Here is a 16,194-nt window from a genome sequence, read left to right as displayed (position 1 = left end):
TGTTGGAACTTGCTGCAGCAGAAAACAAGATGATGTGAGGACCAACAGACAAACCTTTGTGAACCAAAGAAAGTCCTGCATGAGAGAGCTGCTGTAGGAGTCATCCACCTCCACTATGGGTATCTGGTCCTCAGCCGTCACCAGTAAACTGTCCTTATGGTAAAACACAGCCGCTAGGTAGATCCCTCTGCATACAGAATAGCACAGTCCAAAAATTGACTGAAAAGCCCCGACAAATCAAACGTTATACAGTCATGTCAAACAAGTCATCCGGTCTTTAACCGATTTAAAATGAGGCGTGAACGGCATGAGTAAGAACTTGGTCAATATCATTCAGAAGCTGTTGTCTTTTTATTACGTCTCCGGGAGAATCAGGACTTTCTTGCTGTGACGCCAGCGTGCTGACCACTGTGCACGAAGATGAGAACCAGACAGCCTAAAATCTGTCACGCAATGAGGTTGAGAACAAACAATATGATCCACACCCAAAAGAGAATAAGCACCTCCATGATCAGACCACAGCAAGTCCATCTGTGTTCACTTCTGGTTTAAACTGGGTTGGAATAGAACCATGATTCAAGCTCAACAGCAAATCTCCAACAGAGGGATGACACAAGGATCTAAAATGATCTTGAGACCAAAGGTCAACGTCTGACTCCGATATTTTGGGGGCTTTAAGAAAACAGCATCTGCTTTGATTTCACTTAGTTATTCTTTTGGTTCCGAGGTTGCACTGATATAATCTGAACCAGTAGTTAATGTTGTGCATTCTATGCTTCAAAAATTACATTTACACTTAAGGCCTTAAGAGTTTAGATACTGAATAGTTGGGCTACTTTACTGCCTTGTGATGGCTAGGAAGGACAAACCTTTTCAGTGTCTTCACAAATTTGTTAGAGGAGTTGAAAAGGTGTTTGAGGCTCCTGGAGACCGACTGCTTCCTGCTTTGATTTTGCATCTTGGAGGTGTCTGTGAAGGAGAAGATACGATAAAGAAGCTGACAAAGCTTTGAACACTTTCTTGGACAGGCGTTGAGCAGTGAATTTCGACACAAGTCAAAAGAAAGCAGAAAGACGCAAATTTGACACGTGGATCGCTTTTGGTTTGAATGTAACATTAGCTTTGCAAGTTTCATAATGGTCTGCTTTGTCCATCACAATGCCACACTCACTGAACCATGTGAACCATCTATTGTTGTGCTTTCAATTTTGCGCTCTTTATGTGATATCTTAGTAAATCAGGAGCAAGAGAGTTAGTGAAGAACCTCCTCCACGCTCTGGGGCATAGAGGCCAAGGCCCTGAAAAGGCAGTAAGGAAGGACCGAGCCAGTGTCCCAGGAACCACAGCACAACGGCAACAACAACTACCTCCACCAACACCGGTCAATGACTTGGATCCGGCAGCACCAGCACCACAACCACCTCCACCTAAGGACTCAGCTCCACCAGCATTACAGCAACCACCTCCATCTAAGGACTCACCTGCACCAGCACCACAACAACTACCGCCAGCTAAGGACCCAGCTGCAGAACCACAACAACAACCACCAGATTTGGCCCCAGAAATTCCACCATCTGACCAGCTGTGGGCGCCCCCTGCTACGTCTACTCCCAGTGAAGACTCACTTTCCTTTTCGTCCCCCCCACTTTCGCCCATGGCCCTACCTAGCCATTTTGATAGCCTCATCAAGTCAGGAATTAAGATGGCTCCCCTAACACCTGTGAGCCTCACACCACACAGGAGCTCTCCTACCCCTCCAGCGCCCCCTCCTCATCCTTCACCCAAAGTCCCTCCAACACGGCCTTCATCCAAACCCCCTCCAACACGCCCCCTCCGTCGTTCACCCAAATCCCGTCCAGCTCCCACTCCTCCCGGTCCATCACCCAAACTACCCTCAACCCAACCTCTCCTGCGCGCCTCTAGACGTGCTATCCCCGAGAGCTAGGATGAAACGGGCCCCCAGTGTCCTAGGAAAGGTTATGTCAAACTGGGGCCCTGTGATGAACAGCTTCCTTCTGGTGCTATACCTGTAGTTGCACCACGTAGAATGCAAAAAAGGGCAGTTAGACTGTCCAATCAAAGAAATCTAGTTCACATCCCTTGCAAGAAGGTTTTGACCAGTCCCTAAACTAATCTCAAACTTGCTGCACTCAATGTCAGATCTTTATGCAACAAATCATTTTTAATCAATAATCTTATCTCTTCTTTTAATCTTGATTTTATGTTTTTAACTGAAACATGGCTTGACAAAAACACAGGAAACATAGTTCTAGTCGAATCAACTCCCCCCAACTACAAACATGAATCGGAAATACGAGAAAATAAAAAGGGTGGAGGCGTTTCTGCACTGTTTAGAGATAATATTGCTACCCGCAGACTATCATTTGGTGTGTTTTCATCATTTGAGTATGTGTCCTTTAAGATTGAGTTAAAACAAACTCCTCCCTTACTCTGCATAGTTATGTACAAACCTCCTCAGCACAGCCAAAGTTTTATTGATGATTTCACTGAAATGCTCTCAGTTGTGTGCACAGACTTTGATGGTCTAGTCATTACAGGTGATTTTAATGTTCATGTTGATAATGTCAATGACAGAAATGCAAAAGAGCTCAATGCTGTCCTTGAAACCTTTGGTCTAATTCAGCATGTGAGTTGCCCCACCCACAGCAGAGGGCACACTCTGGACCTGCTCATCACAAGGGGGGTTACTATTTACAATGTCAGTGTGGTTGATGTCGCCCTCTCTGATCATTTCTGTGTATTCTTTGACCTGTCTGTTGCTCCCAAACCAACGCCTGGCCCTGCAGTTGTCCAAAGGAGACAAATAAATGAGAGCACTAGGGCACAGTTTGTAGAAATGATAAACCCTGAAAACGTCTCTGGTGCCAATGTTGATGAAATGCTGAATTCTGTTACTTCTAGCATCTTGAATGTTCTGGATGCCATTGCCCCTATGAAAGTTCAATTGAGAAAACATAGACAGAAAGCTCCCTGGAGGAATGATGATCTAGTCAGGGCACAGAAACAACAGTGCCGCAGAGCCGAGCGAAAGTGGCGCAAGTCAAAACTCCAGGTTCATTATGGAATATATAAGGCGGAGTTGTACGCTTATAACCAGATCTTATGCAGAACAAGGGAAAGGTACTTCTCTGAAATAATTGGAAGTTGCAGCAGCAACTCTCGTGTCCTGTTCACAACAGTTAACAGATTAACTAACCCTCCAACCCAGCTACCAATAGAATTGGTTTGTACACCTAAATGTAATGAGTTTGCTGTATTTTTCAATGACAAGGTTCAGGGCATTAAAAAAGCCATCAACTCCACAACACATATAACTATCGAACGGCCACCTACTCACTCTAAGCTGACTCACTTTATACCTGTCACTGACAAAACTGTCCAAGAGACCATCACCCGTCTGAGCTCGTCTACATGCTGCCTTGATGTGTTACCCACTAGATTTCTAAAGTCTGTCTTGAACAGTGTGTTGCCATCAATTACTCAAATAGTTAACATGTCTCTTCAATCTGGAATATTTCCAGAGGCCTTAAAAACTGCAGTCATTAAACCCCTCCTGAAAAAGAGCGGTCTTGATCCCACTGTACTGAATAATTACAGACCTATCTCTAATCTGCCATTTTTAGGAAAAGTCCTTGAAAAAGTTGTCTACCAACAGCTCACTGACTTTCTCTTATTAAACAATTCGTTTGATGTTTTCCAGTCAGGTTTTAGACCCCATCATAGCACAGAAACTGCTCTTATCAAGGTAACCAATGACATCCGCCTGAACACTGATGATGGAAAAGTCTCTGTCTTAATCCTGCTAGACCTGAGCGCTGCCTTTGATACTGTTGATCATGGGATCCTTTTGCACAGACTCCAAGACTGGGTTGGCATCTCTGGATCTGCCCTAAGTTGGCTCAAGTCTTATCTAGAAGACAGGAAATATTTTGTTGAAATTGGGAGTTGTGTCTCAGACTACATGGGCTTGAATTGTGGTGTGCCCCAGGGATCGATCCTGGGACCCCTTCTGTTCAACCTCTACATGCTGCCACTAGGGCAGTTAATACGCAGTAATAACATATCTTATCACAACTATGCAGATGATACTCAGATCTATGTGTCACTGACAACAGGTGAATATGGGCCGGTGGATTCTCTCAACCACTGCCTCCAACAGATCAGCGCGTGGATGCAGAACAACTTTCTCCAGCTAAACTCAGACAAGACCGAAGTTATTGTTTTTGGCCCACAGAAACAAAGAGAAATTGTCAGCAGCTACCTTCATTCTCTGTCTCTCAAACCCTCAAATCAAGTCAGAAATCTAGGGGTAATCATGGACTCTGACCTGAACTTTAACAGCCATATCAAGTCAGTAACATCAGCGGCATTTTACCACCTGAAAAACATTGCCAAAATCAAAAACATAATCTCAAAGCGAGACCTGGAGATACTTATCCATGCATTTGTCTCCAGTAGGTTAGACTACTGTAACGGCCTGCTCACCGGCCTGTCCAAACGAGCTGTAAAACAGCTTCAGTACATCCAGAATGCTGCTGCTCGAGTCCTGACCAAAACCACGAAGTATGATCACATTAGTCCTGTGCTCAGGTCTTTGCACTGGCTCCCTGTACCTCAAAGAATAGACTTCAAAGCAGCTCTGCTTGTGTACAAGTCTCTCCATGGCCGAGCACCAAAGTACATCTCTGACATGTTAGTGCCATATGAACCATCTCGTACTCTGAGGACCTCAGGGACCGGCCTCCTGTTGATTCCCAGAGTCAGAACTAAACAAGGGGAATCAGCGTTTCAATATTCTGCAGCTAAAATCTGGAACAGCCTCCCTGAAGGCGTAAGACAGGCCTCTTCTGTGTTCATGTTCAAATCTAGACTTAAAACATTTCTGTTTAGCCGTGTATATGACTGAAAGGTCCTATCTGCACCTTTCTTTCCTTCCTTTCTTTTTAAATCTTTTTTTTTTTTTTTTTTTTTTTATTCCTTTTCTTTTAAAGTAAATTTTATGTTGATTATTTCTATGATGTATTGTGATTTTAATGCACTTTTCTGTTTTGTGAAGCACCTTGAATTACTTTGTGTACGAATTGTGCTATACAAATAAACTTGCCTTGCCTTGCCTTGTTTTTTTTTGTTCAGTCTCATCAGTTTCCTAGTATGTTCAGGTTGTTTTTGATCCTTAAAGATAGCTCCATCTTTAACGTTATGTGTAGCTAAGATCAAGATAGATCTTGTTCTTTTTCACAGTGGATAGATTGGATAGGGTTTTTCCAGCACAGATGCTCACCTCCACAGCAGTAGTGTGTGTGCGTAGCCCGGACTTGCTGCAGCAGACGCTCCATGGCCTCAATTTGACCTCGCCTTCTGGGCTTTTGGACGGCACTCTCCCTCCAATCTGGATAAACAAAACCCATTCATTTCAGCTTGTACAGACTTTAGGGAGCATCTTAAACTCCAGGAATATAGGAATAGTCGAAAAAAGCTGGCAGTCAACTAGAAGGGATTTTTAAATCCAAACTGTGATTGAAACAGGAGAATCTTATCTTTTTGAGAACAAACTAAATATATGTAAAGTAATATTGGGAAGCTGTGGAGTTATGTTCCCTCTGTATTAAATATGTTTCTCATACATTCATTTTCTATTCTGTTTAGTCCCTTTTGGGGTCACGGGGCTGCTGGAGCCTATCCCGGCCACTTGTGGGCGAAGGCAGGGGATGCCCTGGACAGGTCGCCAGTCTGTCGCAGGGTAGAATGTCCACAATCACACATCCATTCACTCCCACACTCACACCTCACACCTAGGGGCAATTTAGAGTTGCCAATTAACCTATGAAGCAGGTTTTTGGACGGTGGGAGGAAGCCGGAGGTCCTGGAGAAAACCCAAGCATACACGGGGAGAACATGCAAACTCCACACAGAAAGGTTCTCCATTGATGTTGTGTTTTTCATGTCCCCCAGCCAGGACTTGAACCAGGGGCCTTCTTGATGCGAGAGTGCTAACCACTGCGCCACCGTGCAGCCTATTAATTAATTAATTTATTTGTCTCATGTTAGTTAAAAAAAAACATGTTCAGTTCTGATCTCTGATCTTTATGGACAGAATGTCTAGGCACAGTCAGGGGTTGGGGAGGGTCTGGCATTGGAGCCTACAGGATTTCATTTTGCAAAACCAACTTTCACTGTCACTACTTCCATGTCTACTTCCGTGACCCACATTGATTCGATAGAGGAAAAATAAAAACAAGAATCAAACTAGAGGACCTTTTTTTTATTGTCGCAATGTAAAGAACAAACATATGATAAGATTTAGGGAGCCCTAGCTGGCTGCCTGCCCATACCGCAGCAGCTCTCTGTCCGCTGGCTAGCCAGCTGCCCGGCTGCCAGCATAGCAACCAAACAAGCTTAGCATAGACGCTATGCCAGGATCTGGCGCAGCGAGTGTGATTGTTCCAGCTATGGCGAAGTGCTGGCGGCCTGAGCAGGCTGCCTACTCATTCCGCAGTCGCTCTCTGTCTGCTGTTCAGCCAGCCGTCCAGGGGCCAACCAGTTTTCAGCAACCCAGCGGCCCCAGTGGGTTAAGAAAATGAATGCCAACTGACTATCTGTGCATTGATGGTCATGTGACTCATTGAATTTAAAAAGTGTTTCCATTGCAGTTTTGCAAAATATGTCACTTTTGACGAAACTCAAAAATAAAAAATTCCATTAGGCAAATTTATTATCCCAAATCCAATTTGCTCAATTTCATAGTCAATGGATTATATCAATATTGAATTGTATGACTTCATGAACCCTACGATTTTAAGTTTATGTGATGAGGATGGGTGTTTCACAGATCCAGGCAGTCGTGTTCCAATTGCAACTGGTTTATTTTTCTCCACAATTCCCCAAGTGCAAAAATCCTCAGTGAAATTATTTTACACAGGAGAGGCGCACATTCATGTCTTCCTTCATTGCCCATCCGCGGCAACTAACCTCTCCCTCTTATATACTCTAAGCCCCTCCCATTAGGCTGAATTCTCCATATTCCTCTGATTAGTCCTTTTCTTGTCATTCTGGCCATTTCTGCCACCCAATTACAAATTAAATAATATAAAATAAACACAGAATAATTCCAAACCATTTAGGAATAAATCCCTCCATCCCAAAATGCTACAAGCAATAACAAATAATATATTTACATGAATAATTTGTTTGTCCCCACATTTGTGTGATGACGTCATTTTCCGCGCACTGCTCCCGGTCGCGTCTTAACACAGCTGATCAGGCGTCGCCTCCGTTTGAAACTCGCGGTTCTTAACGGCTCCCGGTAAAGCGCACTGAGTGTGCAACCTCAACACAACCCACCCAAGGAGCGCCCGCCTCGCGACACAGCGTCTGAAAATGCGGTGAGAGGTTAATATGTGTGGAAAAACTGCGTGGGTATGCTTTTGTGTTTGTGTGTGTGTGTGTGTGTGCATGTGCGCAGGTGGGTGCATCTATAGGGGCTCTGTCACAGTTTGCTATAAAATTGCCGGGATGAAGCCCATTGAGACGACTATTGTTGAAAATAGGGCTACATAAATAAAACTGAATTGAATTTAATTTATTGAAAGACATCTACAGTAGAGCCCTAAGCGGAACTATTTTCTTCATCCCGCTCCCACCCGCGCCCGCTGAATTTCTGACCAATCCCGCCCGCTCCCGCAACGTATGCGTTACACTCCCGCCCGCACCCGCAATATGTATGTCCACTTCCGCACGCACCCGCAAAACTCATAGAATTTAGTCCCGCACAGTAATAGAGATGCTTTGATTTCGTATCGTCTCCCGTCCCGCAGGAATAAAACACGTATTTTTATTGATATTATTAAAGAGATTCATGTTCTTCCTCCAGCCTCATCTTTTCATGCATTCCTCTTTTGTGTAATGTGCAACTTAAATATTAAATATATTTTCCCAAATCGGGCTACACGGTGGCGCAGTGGTTAGCGCTCTCGCCTCACAGCAAAAAGGCCTCCGGTTCAAGTCCCGGCTGGGGGACGTGAAAAACTATATCAACGGGGGACCTTCCTGTGTGGAGTTTGCATGTTCTCCCCGTGCATGCGTGGGTTCTCTCCGGGGTCTCCGGCTTCCTCCCACCGTCCAAAAACATGATTCATAGGTGAATTGGCCAATCTAAATTTGTCCCTAGGTGTGAGAGTGAATGGGTGTGTGTTTGTGGACATTTTACCCTGCGACAGACTGGTGACCTGTCCAGGTTGTCCCCTGCCTTCGCCCAAAAGTGGCCGGGATAGGCTCCGGCACCCCCGTGACCCCCCCGTGAAAGGGAAAAACGGTTAAGAAAATGAATGAATGAATGAATTTTCCCAAATCCTGTTCGGTTAAAAGTGTGCGTGTGTGCGCGCGCAGACAGACGGCCTGAAGCGCGCTCTTAGTAAGAGGTGGGGCGGGGCGTTGCACACCCCCAACAACAGTGTAACGTTCATTTGTTAGTCTGTTGTGTTTTGTTTGATAAATGTAAAAAGTCGGTTTACTCATTGGCTTTAACTGTTCTCAAGCTTTACTGCCAAGAGAAGTTGTGTCTGGCAATGAAAATGAGCCTTATGCTCAACGCACAGACCTTGGGTGGAGCATTGTTGGCCATGGAAACCCTCATGTTGATTTTAGTGATGCTATAGGTTTAAGTCATCGCATAATAGTGCAGCAAGTGACACCGATGGTTAAACCTTATGTCAACCTCAAAACTAAAGTGAACTTCGTCAACAGAACAAAAGTGAAATAAATAACTCAATCTGACCTCATCAGACCCCTTGAGCTAGATTTTCAGGAAAAAGGTGAGGAAGAGAATTTTTTTTCTCAAGATCTCACTTTCATGACAACATTAAAAGACAACATCACACAAAATGAAACAGGTCATTATGAAATGCCTTTACCATTCAAAGCTCAAAGACAAAACTTGCCTAACAACAAAGTAAGTGCTTTACATCGCCTAAAGTCTCTTGAAAGAAGATTAAGGAAGGATAAGGAACATTATGAAGACTGTGGGAACTTTATGACCGACATAAGTTCATGCAAAGAGGCAAAAAGGGTCCCTGAAGAAGAAACAACCAACCCAACAGATGCTTCTCAAGGTTTGAGGGTGAAACAACTCAAGAACTCTAATTGGTTCACAGGTCCAATGTTTCTCTGGCAAAGTACTTTACCTGTTAAAGAGTCCATGGTGGGAGAAATTAAGGACGATGACCCCGAACTCCGAAGAATAGTGTGTAACACGACGACACAGAAAACGCCATCATTCATAGATAATTTTCAGAAATGTTCTGATTGGACAAGACTGGAAGGAGCAAATGCCAGATTGAAGCAATTTAACAAAGAATTAAAAGAAAGGAAGCAAAGACAAACAAGCAATAATCTGGACGTAAGAAGAAATGCAGAAACCACAATCATAAGACTAGCTAAAAATGAAGCATTCTGTAAAGATATCAAGACTTTGAAGTCAAACGAAACAATCAGAAATCACAAGGACAGTAAACTGTGGAAGTTAATTCAGCACCAGACAATGAATGGAGGTTAGCCAGAGTCAGGGTACGAGTAAGATGGCAAAGTAAATAAACTTAAGTTGAAAGTTAGCGATACCACACTTGACAGAGGTGGAAAGTCCACGATTGGAACAGTATTTCTTGAAAGACCAGTTCATAAGGTTGTAACTTTGATTGAGGCAGACTAATAATACTTATGAGGTGTTGTTAAAGACAAATTAAAGGACCTGAGAAAAATCCCACATTAAGATTAGTGTGATTTGGTGGGAGTGTAACGGTCATTTGTTAGTCTGTTGTGTTTTGTTTGATAAATATTGGTTAAGTTATGAGAAGTTTATTTTGAAGGTAATTTTATTTTGAAAATACCGGAAGTGCTTACTTGCTTAGCGCACATTGTATGGACAGAGAAGAGAGACGCTGGAAGCAGGAGCACCACGTTTGTATGCAAAGAATACCAGATGTGGATGAGAGGACACTAAGAGTAACTCAGCAGCACAATTCAAACCGCCCAATCCCACGAGATTTGGGTTGGGTCCCAATGCAGCCCTCTAGTCTACAGTCAAGGTTCCATGGAGACCTGCATTGAGCCTACTTAAAATTATGGTGCAGATGTCGGTTGGGTTGGATCCTCCCAAACCATGCGGGTTCACACAATATATCATGTCTCAAAACTGAAGCCAGATTTTTGCTGCTTGGATGAATAGCCAATCTTGGGAGGGAGATCTAGTATCTGATGGACTGGGAAAGTTTTGTTCTAGCAAATTCCCAGGGGGGCCTGCCCATAACATCTTGCACAAATCTGTCCTCCCCCAGTTCCACAGGTCTCATTTTGACCCCCCCCCCCCCCCATTTGTCAGTTCTTTTACAGCTTTAACATTTGGCTTTCTGTTCTGAGATGCAAAAAGTCAATCTGACAACCATATTTAGAGTTTAAAAATATTTCTGAAATGTGAGTCCTTCATTGGTTTTGATCATTGTTTTTAGATTTAAGTCTGTATCATCTAGGAGTCCATAATGTGTTGCCATATTTAAATTGACTCCAGAAGATGAATTCCAAGCTTACAGAAGGATCTGTCATGGTTTATCAGTTTTCCTTTTCTCTTCCTGGCATCTGCACTCTGCTCTTCTGCTAATTACTTGACTCACTCCACCTGTGCATCCCCTTTCTTAAACTCCCACTGGCTGCTGGAGTGAAAAAGGAGCCCACTGCCTTTTCTCCAGGTTCATTCTTTGCCTGTCCACATGGGTTTCTGTCTATTAGTCCTGACATCTCCTTACTTTTCTGGATTTGGACTTCAGGTTTGCTGATTTCAAGTTTAAAGCCCTCCCCAGTTGAGTGTGGACCTCACTTGTTATCCTCTTACTTTGAACATCTGATAAAGTATCAACAACTACGTATCTGATGTTTCCACTGCCTCTACTGGTCAGGAGGATCCAGAGGTCTCGTCAGCTTCCCACTCATTTTCTGTTCGGGCCTATTAACCTCTCTCTTTTTCAGCTGAGACTGCCTTCTTAACCTTTTACAGTACAGATTTGATTGATTTGATTTATTGATTTATTCAAGCATTGTAGTCAAATCAATAAAGCATTTACACATATTTATCCAAAAGCATTACAGAAATGATGAAATGCATATTTAAAAAGAAAGAAAACAAAAAAGTAACTTAAACCACATTTGCTAAATTAAATACAGTGATTATTAACTAAAGTATAAGTAGAGTTTGATTTATTGCTTGAAAGGAGCGGGAAGAAGCAAGCTTATATAATCCCACCCCTGCTGAGTTCATTTATTTGATAGTTTTACAGTTTTTGAAATCCGGTTCTGGTCAGATAAGATTCTCTTCAAGTAACAAAATCCAGTGCTTATTGATTATTATCTTAGGAAACAATCATTCATGATTTCAGTAAACAGTAACGATACCGATATGAATTAAGAAAGATGCTTTTCTTTAGTGAAAAATTGGTGCTCAAACCGGCATAAGATGGACAATGGGGACCTTGTAAGTGGACAGGAACTTACTTGAGGGAGCTGCAGAAGGGGGTAGTGAGGTGGCAGGGGGCCCCCATCCCTTCATGTTGTAAGCAGAAACTCTGACATAGTAGAGCCGCCCCTGGAACAAATCTGGCATTAGTCAGAAAAATGACAATGAAACTAAAACGAAATCTTTAGTCATTATCTATTTGTCCATGTGTTTGTGGTGAGAAATTAGATTAACAAATGTCAAAGAAATTAATCATGGATTTGCATCAGAAATTTAAAATTTCACCTTTCATTACTTTTTACAAAATGAAATTTGTTCAAAGATAAAACCTTATACATTTGTTAAAGACCTAGCTCAACAGTTCATTGAATCAAATGTAGTTTTTTAGTCTTTAACAAAATCACATTTTTTGGACCATAAGACACCAGATTACAAAAAGCAATATCAATAAACAGAGTATAAACTGTCCATTTTCAAATACAAGAAGCAGCAGAATTGTAGTGGACATTGTTGATAACACTTTTTATGACTGTTTTGTTTCACTCAAACTACCCTGATTGCTTAAAGGGTTAGGGTCACAGATGTTGATGGGAAGTTTTTCTACAAAACTATGCTTTTTTTTTAAACCCAATGTACCACATATACCCAGTTCCAGATCAGAATTCATGCATTCAACCATCAATTTTTGAGAACATTTGAAGATTTTAAGTAGGCTGATGTTATTTCTTTTAAGTAACGCATTGTGGTGTTATCCTTGCCTCTGGGCTTCACACCCAACAGGCTTTGCAGTTGCTATGGGCGTGGTCTGATTCAGTGTTCATATATAAGATGATTTGCCCGCTTTATTTCAGTTGTTGGCATATGAGTGAATAAAGCTTCACGTATCGAAGTCAAAACGTGTCTCCTCATCATTGCCACATTGGTGACCCCAATCGTGAATAATGTCAGAACCAGCAGACGCGCGAGTTTCAACGTCATCTTCAGTGACCTCGCCATCTCCCACGCGCAGGGACCCGGCCATGCTAGCAGCCGCCGGCGTGAAGCTGCCCGAGTTCTGGCAGAGCGTTCCCGCCTCCTGGTTCCAGCATGTCGAGGCCCTTTTTCATCTGCGTGGGGTGCACACGGATGACGCCAGGTATTACTTGGTGGTAGCTGCTCTGGATCAGCAGTCCACACGCAGGGCAATGCCGCTGCTGCGCAGCCCGGCGCCGCAGGACAAGTACGCAGCTCTGAAGGAGTTTCTGCTGCGGAGATGCAGCCTGTCTGCTTCGGAGAGAGCGGAGAGGATCCTCAGCATGTTGGGCCTGGGAGACAGTTCGGCTGTGGACTTGATGGACAGCATGCTCTCGCTGCTCGGCTCGGATGAGGGCGGTTTTCTTTTCCCGCACATTTTTTTGCGGCAGCTCCCGCCGCCCTTGCGCGCGGCTTTGGCCAACTCTCCTCGCCTGGCGGCGGGAGATTACAGCGGACTGGCTGAGGAAGCGGACCGAGTTCTGCTGGCTACCAGGCGTTTCACCGTGCAGCATGTGACGTCTGATGCCCACCTGCAGGAGACGGAGGGAGACCCGGTATCGGTGTCTGCAGTCGGTGTGGGCGCGCGCCGCGGGACCTCCCTGTGCTGTTTCCATCAGAGGTTTGGAAGGAAAGCAAAGCGCTGTGTCCAGCCATGTGCGTTTTCGAGTTCGGGAAACGCAGCAGCCGGCACTCAGTAGCAGCTGTGAGTGCTGGCGAACGTGGAGAGCTGCTGTTTGTTACGGACTCTTGCTCCGGACGTCGTTTCTTGGTGGACTCTGGCGCCCAGAAGAGTTTGGTTCCCCCCTCCGGCTCAGAAATGTCCACCGGTGGACCGCCACTATGTGCGGCTAACGGATCTGCTATCGGGACTTTTGGGACCAAAAGGACAACTGTTTGTTTTCATGGACGTAAGTTCAATTGGGAATTTGTTGTTGCCTCTGTTTCTGTTCCCATTATCAGTGCAGATTTTTTGTGTGCACATAGTTTGTTGGTGGACATGGCTAACCGCAGACTAATAGACGCGATCACTTTTGCCACTGTCCCATGTGCAGCTGGGGGGTCTGGGCCTGTCATGCGCGCGCATTCTTTGTCATGCGGTGACGTTTTTCAGAGTTTATTGGTTGAGTTTCCATCCTTGACCACCTCCGCTTTTTCCGCCACTGTGGCTAAGCACGGCGTGGAGCATTTCATTCCCACTAAGGGCCCGCCAGTTTTTGCTCGGGCATGGCGCCTCAATGCAGCAAAACTCACCATCGCTAAGGAGGAGTTCGCTACCATGGAAAGTCTGGGTATTGTGAGGCGCTCTAACAGTGGGGCGTCGCCCCTCCACATGGTGCCCAAGGCAGATGGTTGCTGGCGCCCGTGCGGGGATTTTCGCCGTCTGAACGACGCTACAACACCTTACCGTTATCCCATTCCCCACATTCAGGATTTCTCTGTTCGTTTGTGCTGCGTCTTAATTTTTTCTAAAGTGGACCTGGTGCGCGGTTAACATCAGGTTCCGTTGCGGGCAGAAGACGTGCCTAAGACTGCGGTGATCACTCCTTTTGGACTTTTTGAGTTCCTGCGCATGCCCTTCGGTCTTAAAGGTGCAGCCCAAACCTTTCAAAGGTTAATGGACTCAGTGCTACGCGGTCTGGAGTTCGTGTTCGTCTATTTAGACGACATTTTGGTAGCCAGCCCCTCCCCTGAAGAGCATCTCGTGCACCTAAAGGAAGTTTTCCAGCCGTTGGAAACCCACGGCTTGATCGTTAACCCGGCTAAATGCCAGTTTGGTTTGTCAGCCATTGATTTTTTTGGGTCATCGAATTTCGGAGCAGGGTGCGGTTCCTCTTCCCACCAAAGTCCAGGCCGTGGCAAAATTTCCCCGTCCTGAAGTGGTTAAGTCCCTACAGGAGTTCTTGGGGATGGTGAACTTTTACAACTAGTTCATTTCCCGGGCTGCCCACCTGTTACAACCGCTTTATGACAGCTTGCGTTCAAAGAAAGCCACATACCCTGTGGATTGGACCCCAGACCGCGTTGCTGCATTTGACGGAGCAAAGTCAGCCTTAGCAAAGGCTGCACTCCTCGCGCACCCAGACCCAGATGCTGAGTTCGCGCTGACTACCGACGCTTCAGACATAGCAGTGGGTGCTGTGGTAGAGCAGCAAGTGGCGGCCGCTTGGCAGCCTCTTGCATTTTTTAGCCGCAAGTTGCAGACTCGGGAACGCAAGTATAGTGTTTTTGACCGCGAGTTGCTTTCTCTCTATTTGGCAACTCGACATTTCCGTTTTTTGCTGGAAGGACGTTCTTTCGTTGCCTATGTGGATCATAAACCACTTACGTTTGCCATGGCTAAAGTGATTGAACCTTGGTCTGCGCGCCAACAGCGCCATCTGGCAGCCATTTCTGAGTTTACGACTGACGTACGTCACATAGCCGGAAAGTCCAACAACGTTGCTGACTGCTTCTCACGCGTACTCGTCTCCCCGGTGCTTGTTGGGACGGATTTTTCTGCTATGGCCGCCGAGCAGCCTGGTGATGCAGACATTTTGCCCTCCGCTCCGGTAGTTCGGGCCTCAAGCTTGAGGAGATTGTGGGGCAAGATGGCGGTCCAACTCTCCTGTGTGACGTTTCCACAGGACGGCCGCGGCCGGTGGTTCCTGCCGGGTGGCGGCAGCGCATTTTTTAATCTTTTCATTCCCTCTCCCACCCAGGTGTACGTGCGTCTGTAAAGCTGGTTAGTTCCCGTTTTGTGTGGCCTGGGTTGCGTAAGGATGTGAAGGGGTGGGCCGCAGCTTGCGTTGCATGACCGACTGAAACCAGCGTTTGTGTTGACAGGCGACGCTGTGCAGCCAGCTCAAGTTCCCCGCCGGGGACGTCCTGCTTCCAGCCCCCAGATCTGCCACGCTCTACAGACAGCGTCCCACAGTTGGCTCCACAGGCTGCGGGTCGACATAGCCGTTTTGGCAGACTCATTAAACGCCCTTGCAGAATGGGTTTTGATGGTTGAGTTCCTTTCTGGGTGTTCGGGGGAGGGGGGGGGGGCTGTGTGGTGTTATCCTTGCCTCTGGGTTAGGGTTGCTATGGGCGTGGTCTGATTCAGTGTTCATAAATAAGATGATTTGCCCGCTTTATTTCAGTTGTTGGCATTTGAGTGAATAAAGCTTCACGTATCGAAGTCAAAACGTGTCTCCTCATCATTGCCACAGCATAAGCTTTTTTTTTTTTTTTTTGAGACCTCTGATTAGGTTAGGCGTTAGGGACAGTCATTGCTTCTCCCAAAGCTTTGAGATGCGCATGCTAGCATGTTACACATTAAGTGATTGTTTTCACAGAAATCCCCCTACTTTTCCTTCCTAAGTACCCAACAGCCCATTCTTTTCGGAATGTTTATTTTATTTTTATTTTTTTCTAGATACCACTCCGTTAGCTAATCTGAAACTGAGTTTTAGATTAGCAAACTTCAAGTGGACTCTTCACAAAGTCCAAACATTTGACAGGAGTCATGAAGAGTTGGAAGTACACAGATGGTACTGAAATAGAGGATGCTGGTGTTACCGTAGAGAGGTTGCCAATGGTCCACCTTAGGTTCTGCAGGTTGTCCAACACCACCTCACCCGCGAGTAGTGAAAAGTCCTTCAGGCAGCTCCACTCCACTAAACACAAACAGCAGAAAC

At 45.2% G+C, this 16,194-nt stretch overlaps 1 protein-coding gene across 3 annotated transcripts in view; it reads right to left on the bottom strand.

Moving 5' to 3' along the window:
• The window catches only part of ankfn1 (ankyrin repeat and fibronectin type III domain containing 1), a 72,347-nt gene that overhangs the window by 15,490 nt on the left and 40,663 nt on the right, over positions 1-16,194 (bottom strand). For all 3 annotated transcript variants that reach the window (XM_023949535.1, XM_023949534.1, XM_023949536.1), the window contains exons 7-11: positions 16,076-16,173; positions 11,557-11,647; positions 5,303-5,410; positions 870-969; positions 55-187 (exon numbers count right to left, since the gene is read on the bottom strand). In XM_023949535.1, coding sequence (XP_023805303.1) covers positions 55-187; positions 870-969; positions 5,303-5,410; positions 11,557-11,647; positions 16,076-16,173 — 530 coding nt within the window. The remainder of the gene's footprint in view (positions 1-54; positions 188-869; positions 970-5,302; positions 5,411-11,556; positions 11,648-16,075; positions 16,174-16,194) is intronic.

This window comes from Oryzias latipes, chromosome 19, assembly GCF_002234675.1.
Source record: "Oryzias latipes chromosome 19, ASM223467v1".
Lineage (NCBI taxonomy): Eukaryota > Metazoa > Chordata > Actinopteri > Beloniformes > Adrianichthyidae > Oryzias > Oryzias latipes.
Note: the sequence above shows the minus strand (reverse complement) of the source record. Positions and strands in the feature narration are given on the sequence as shown.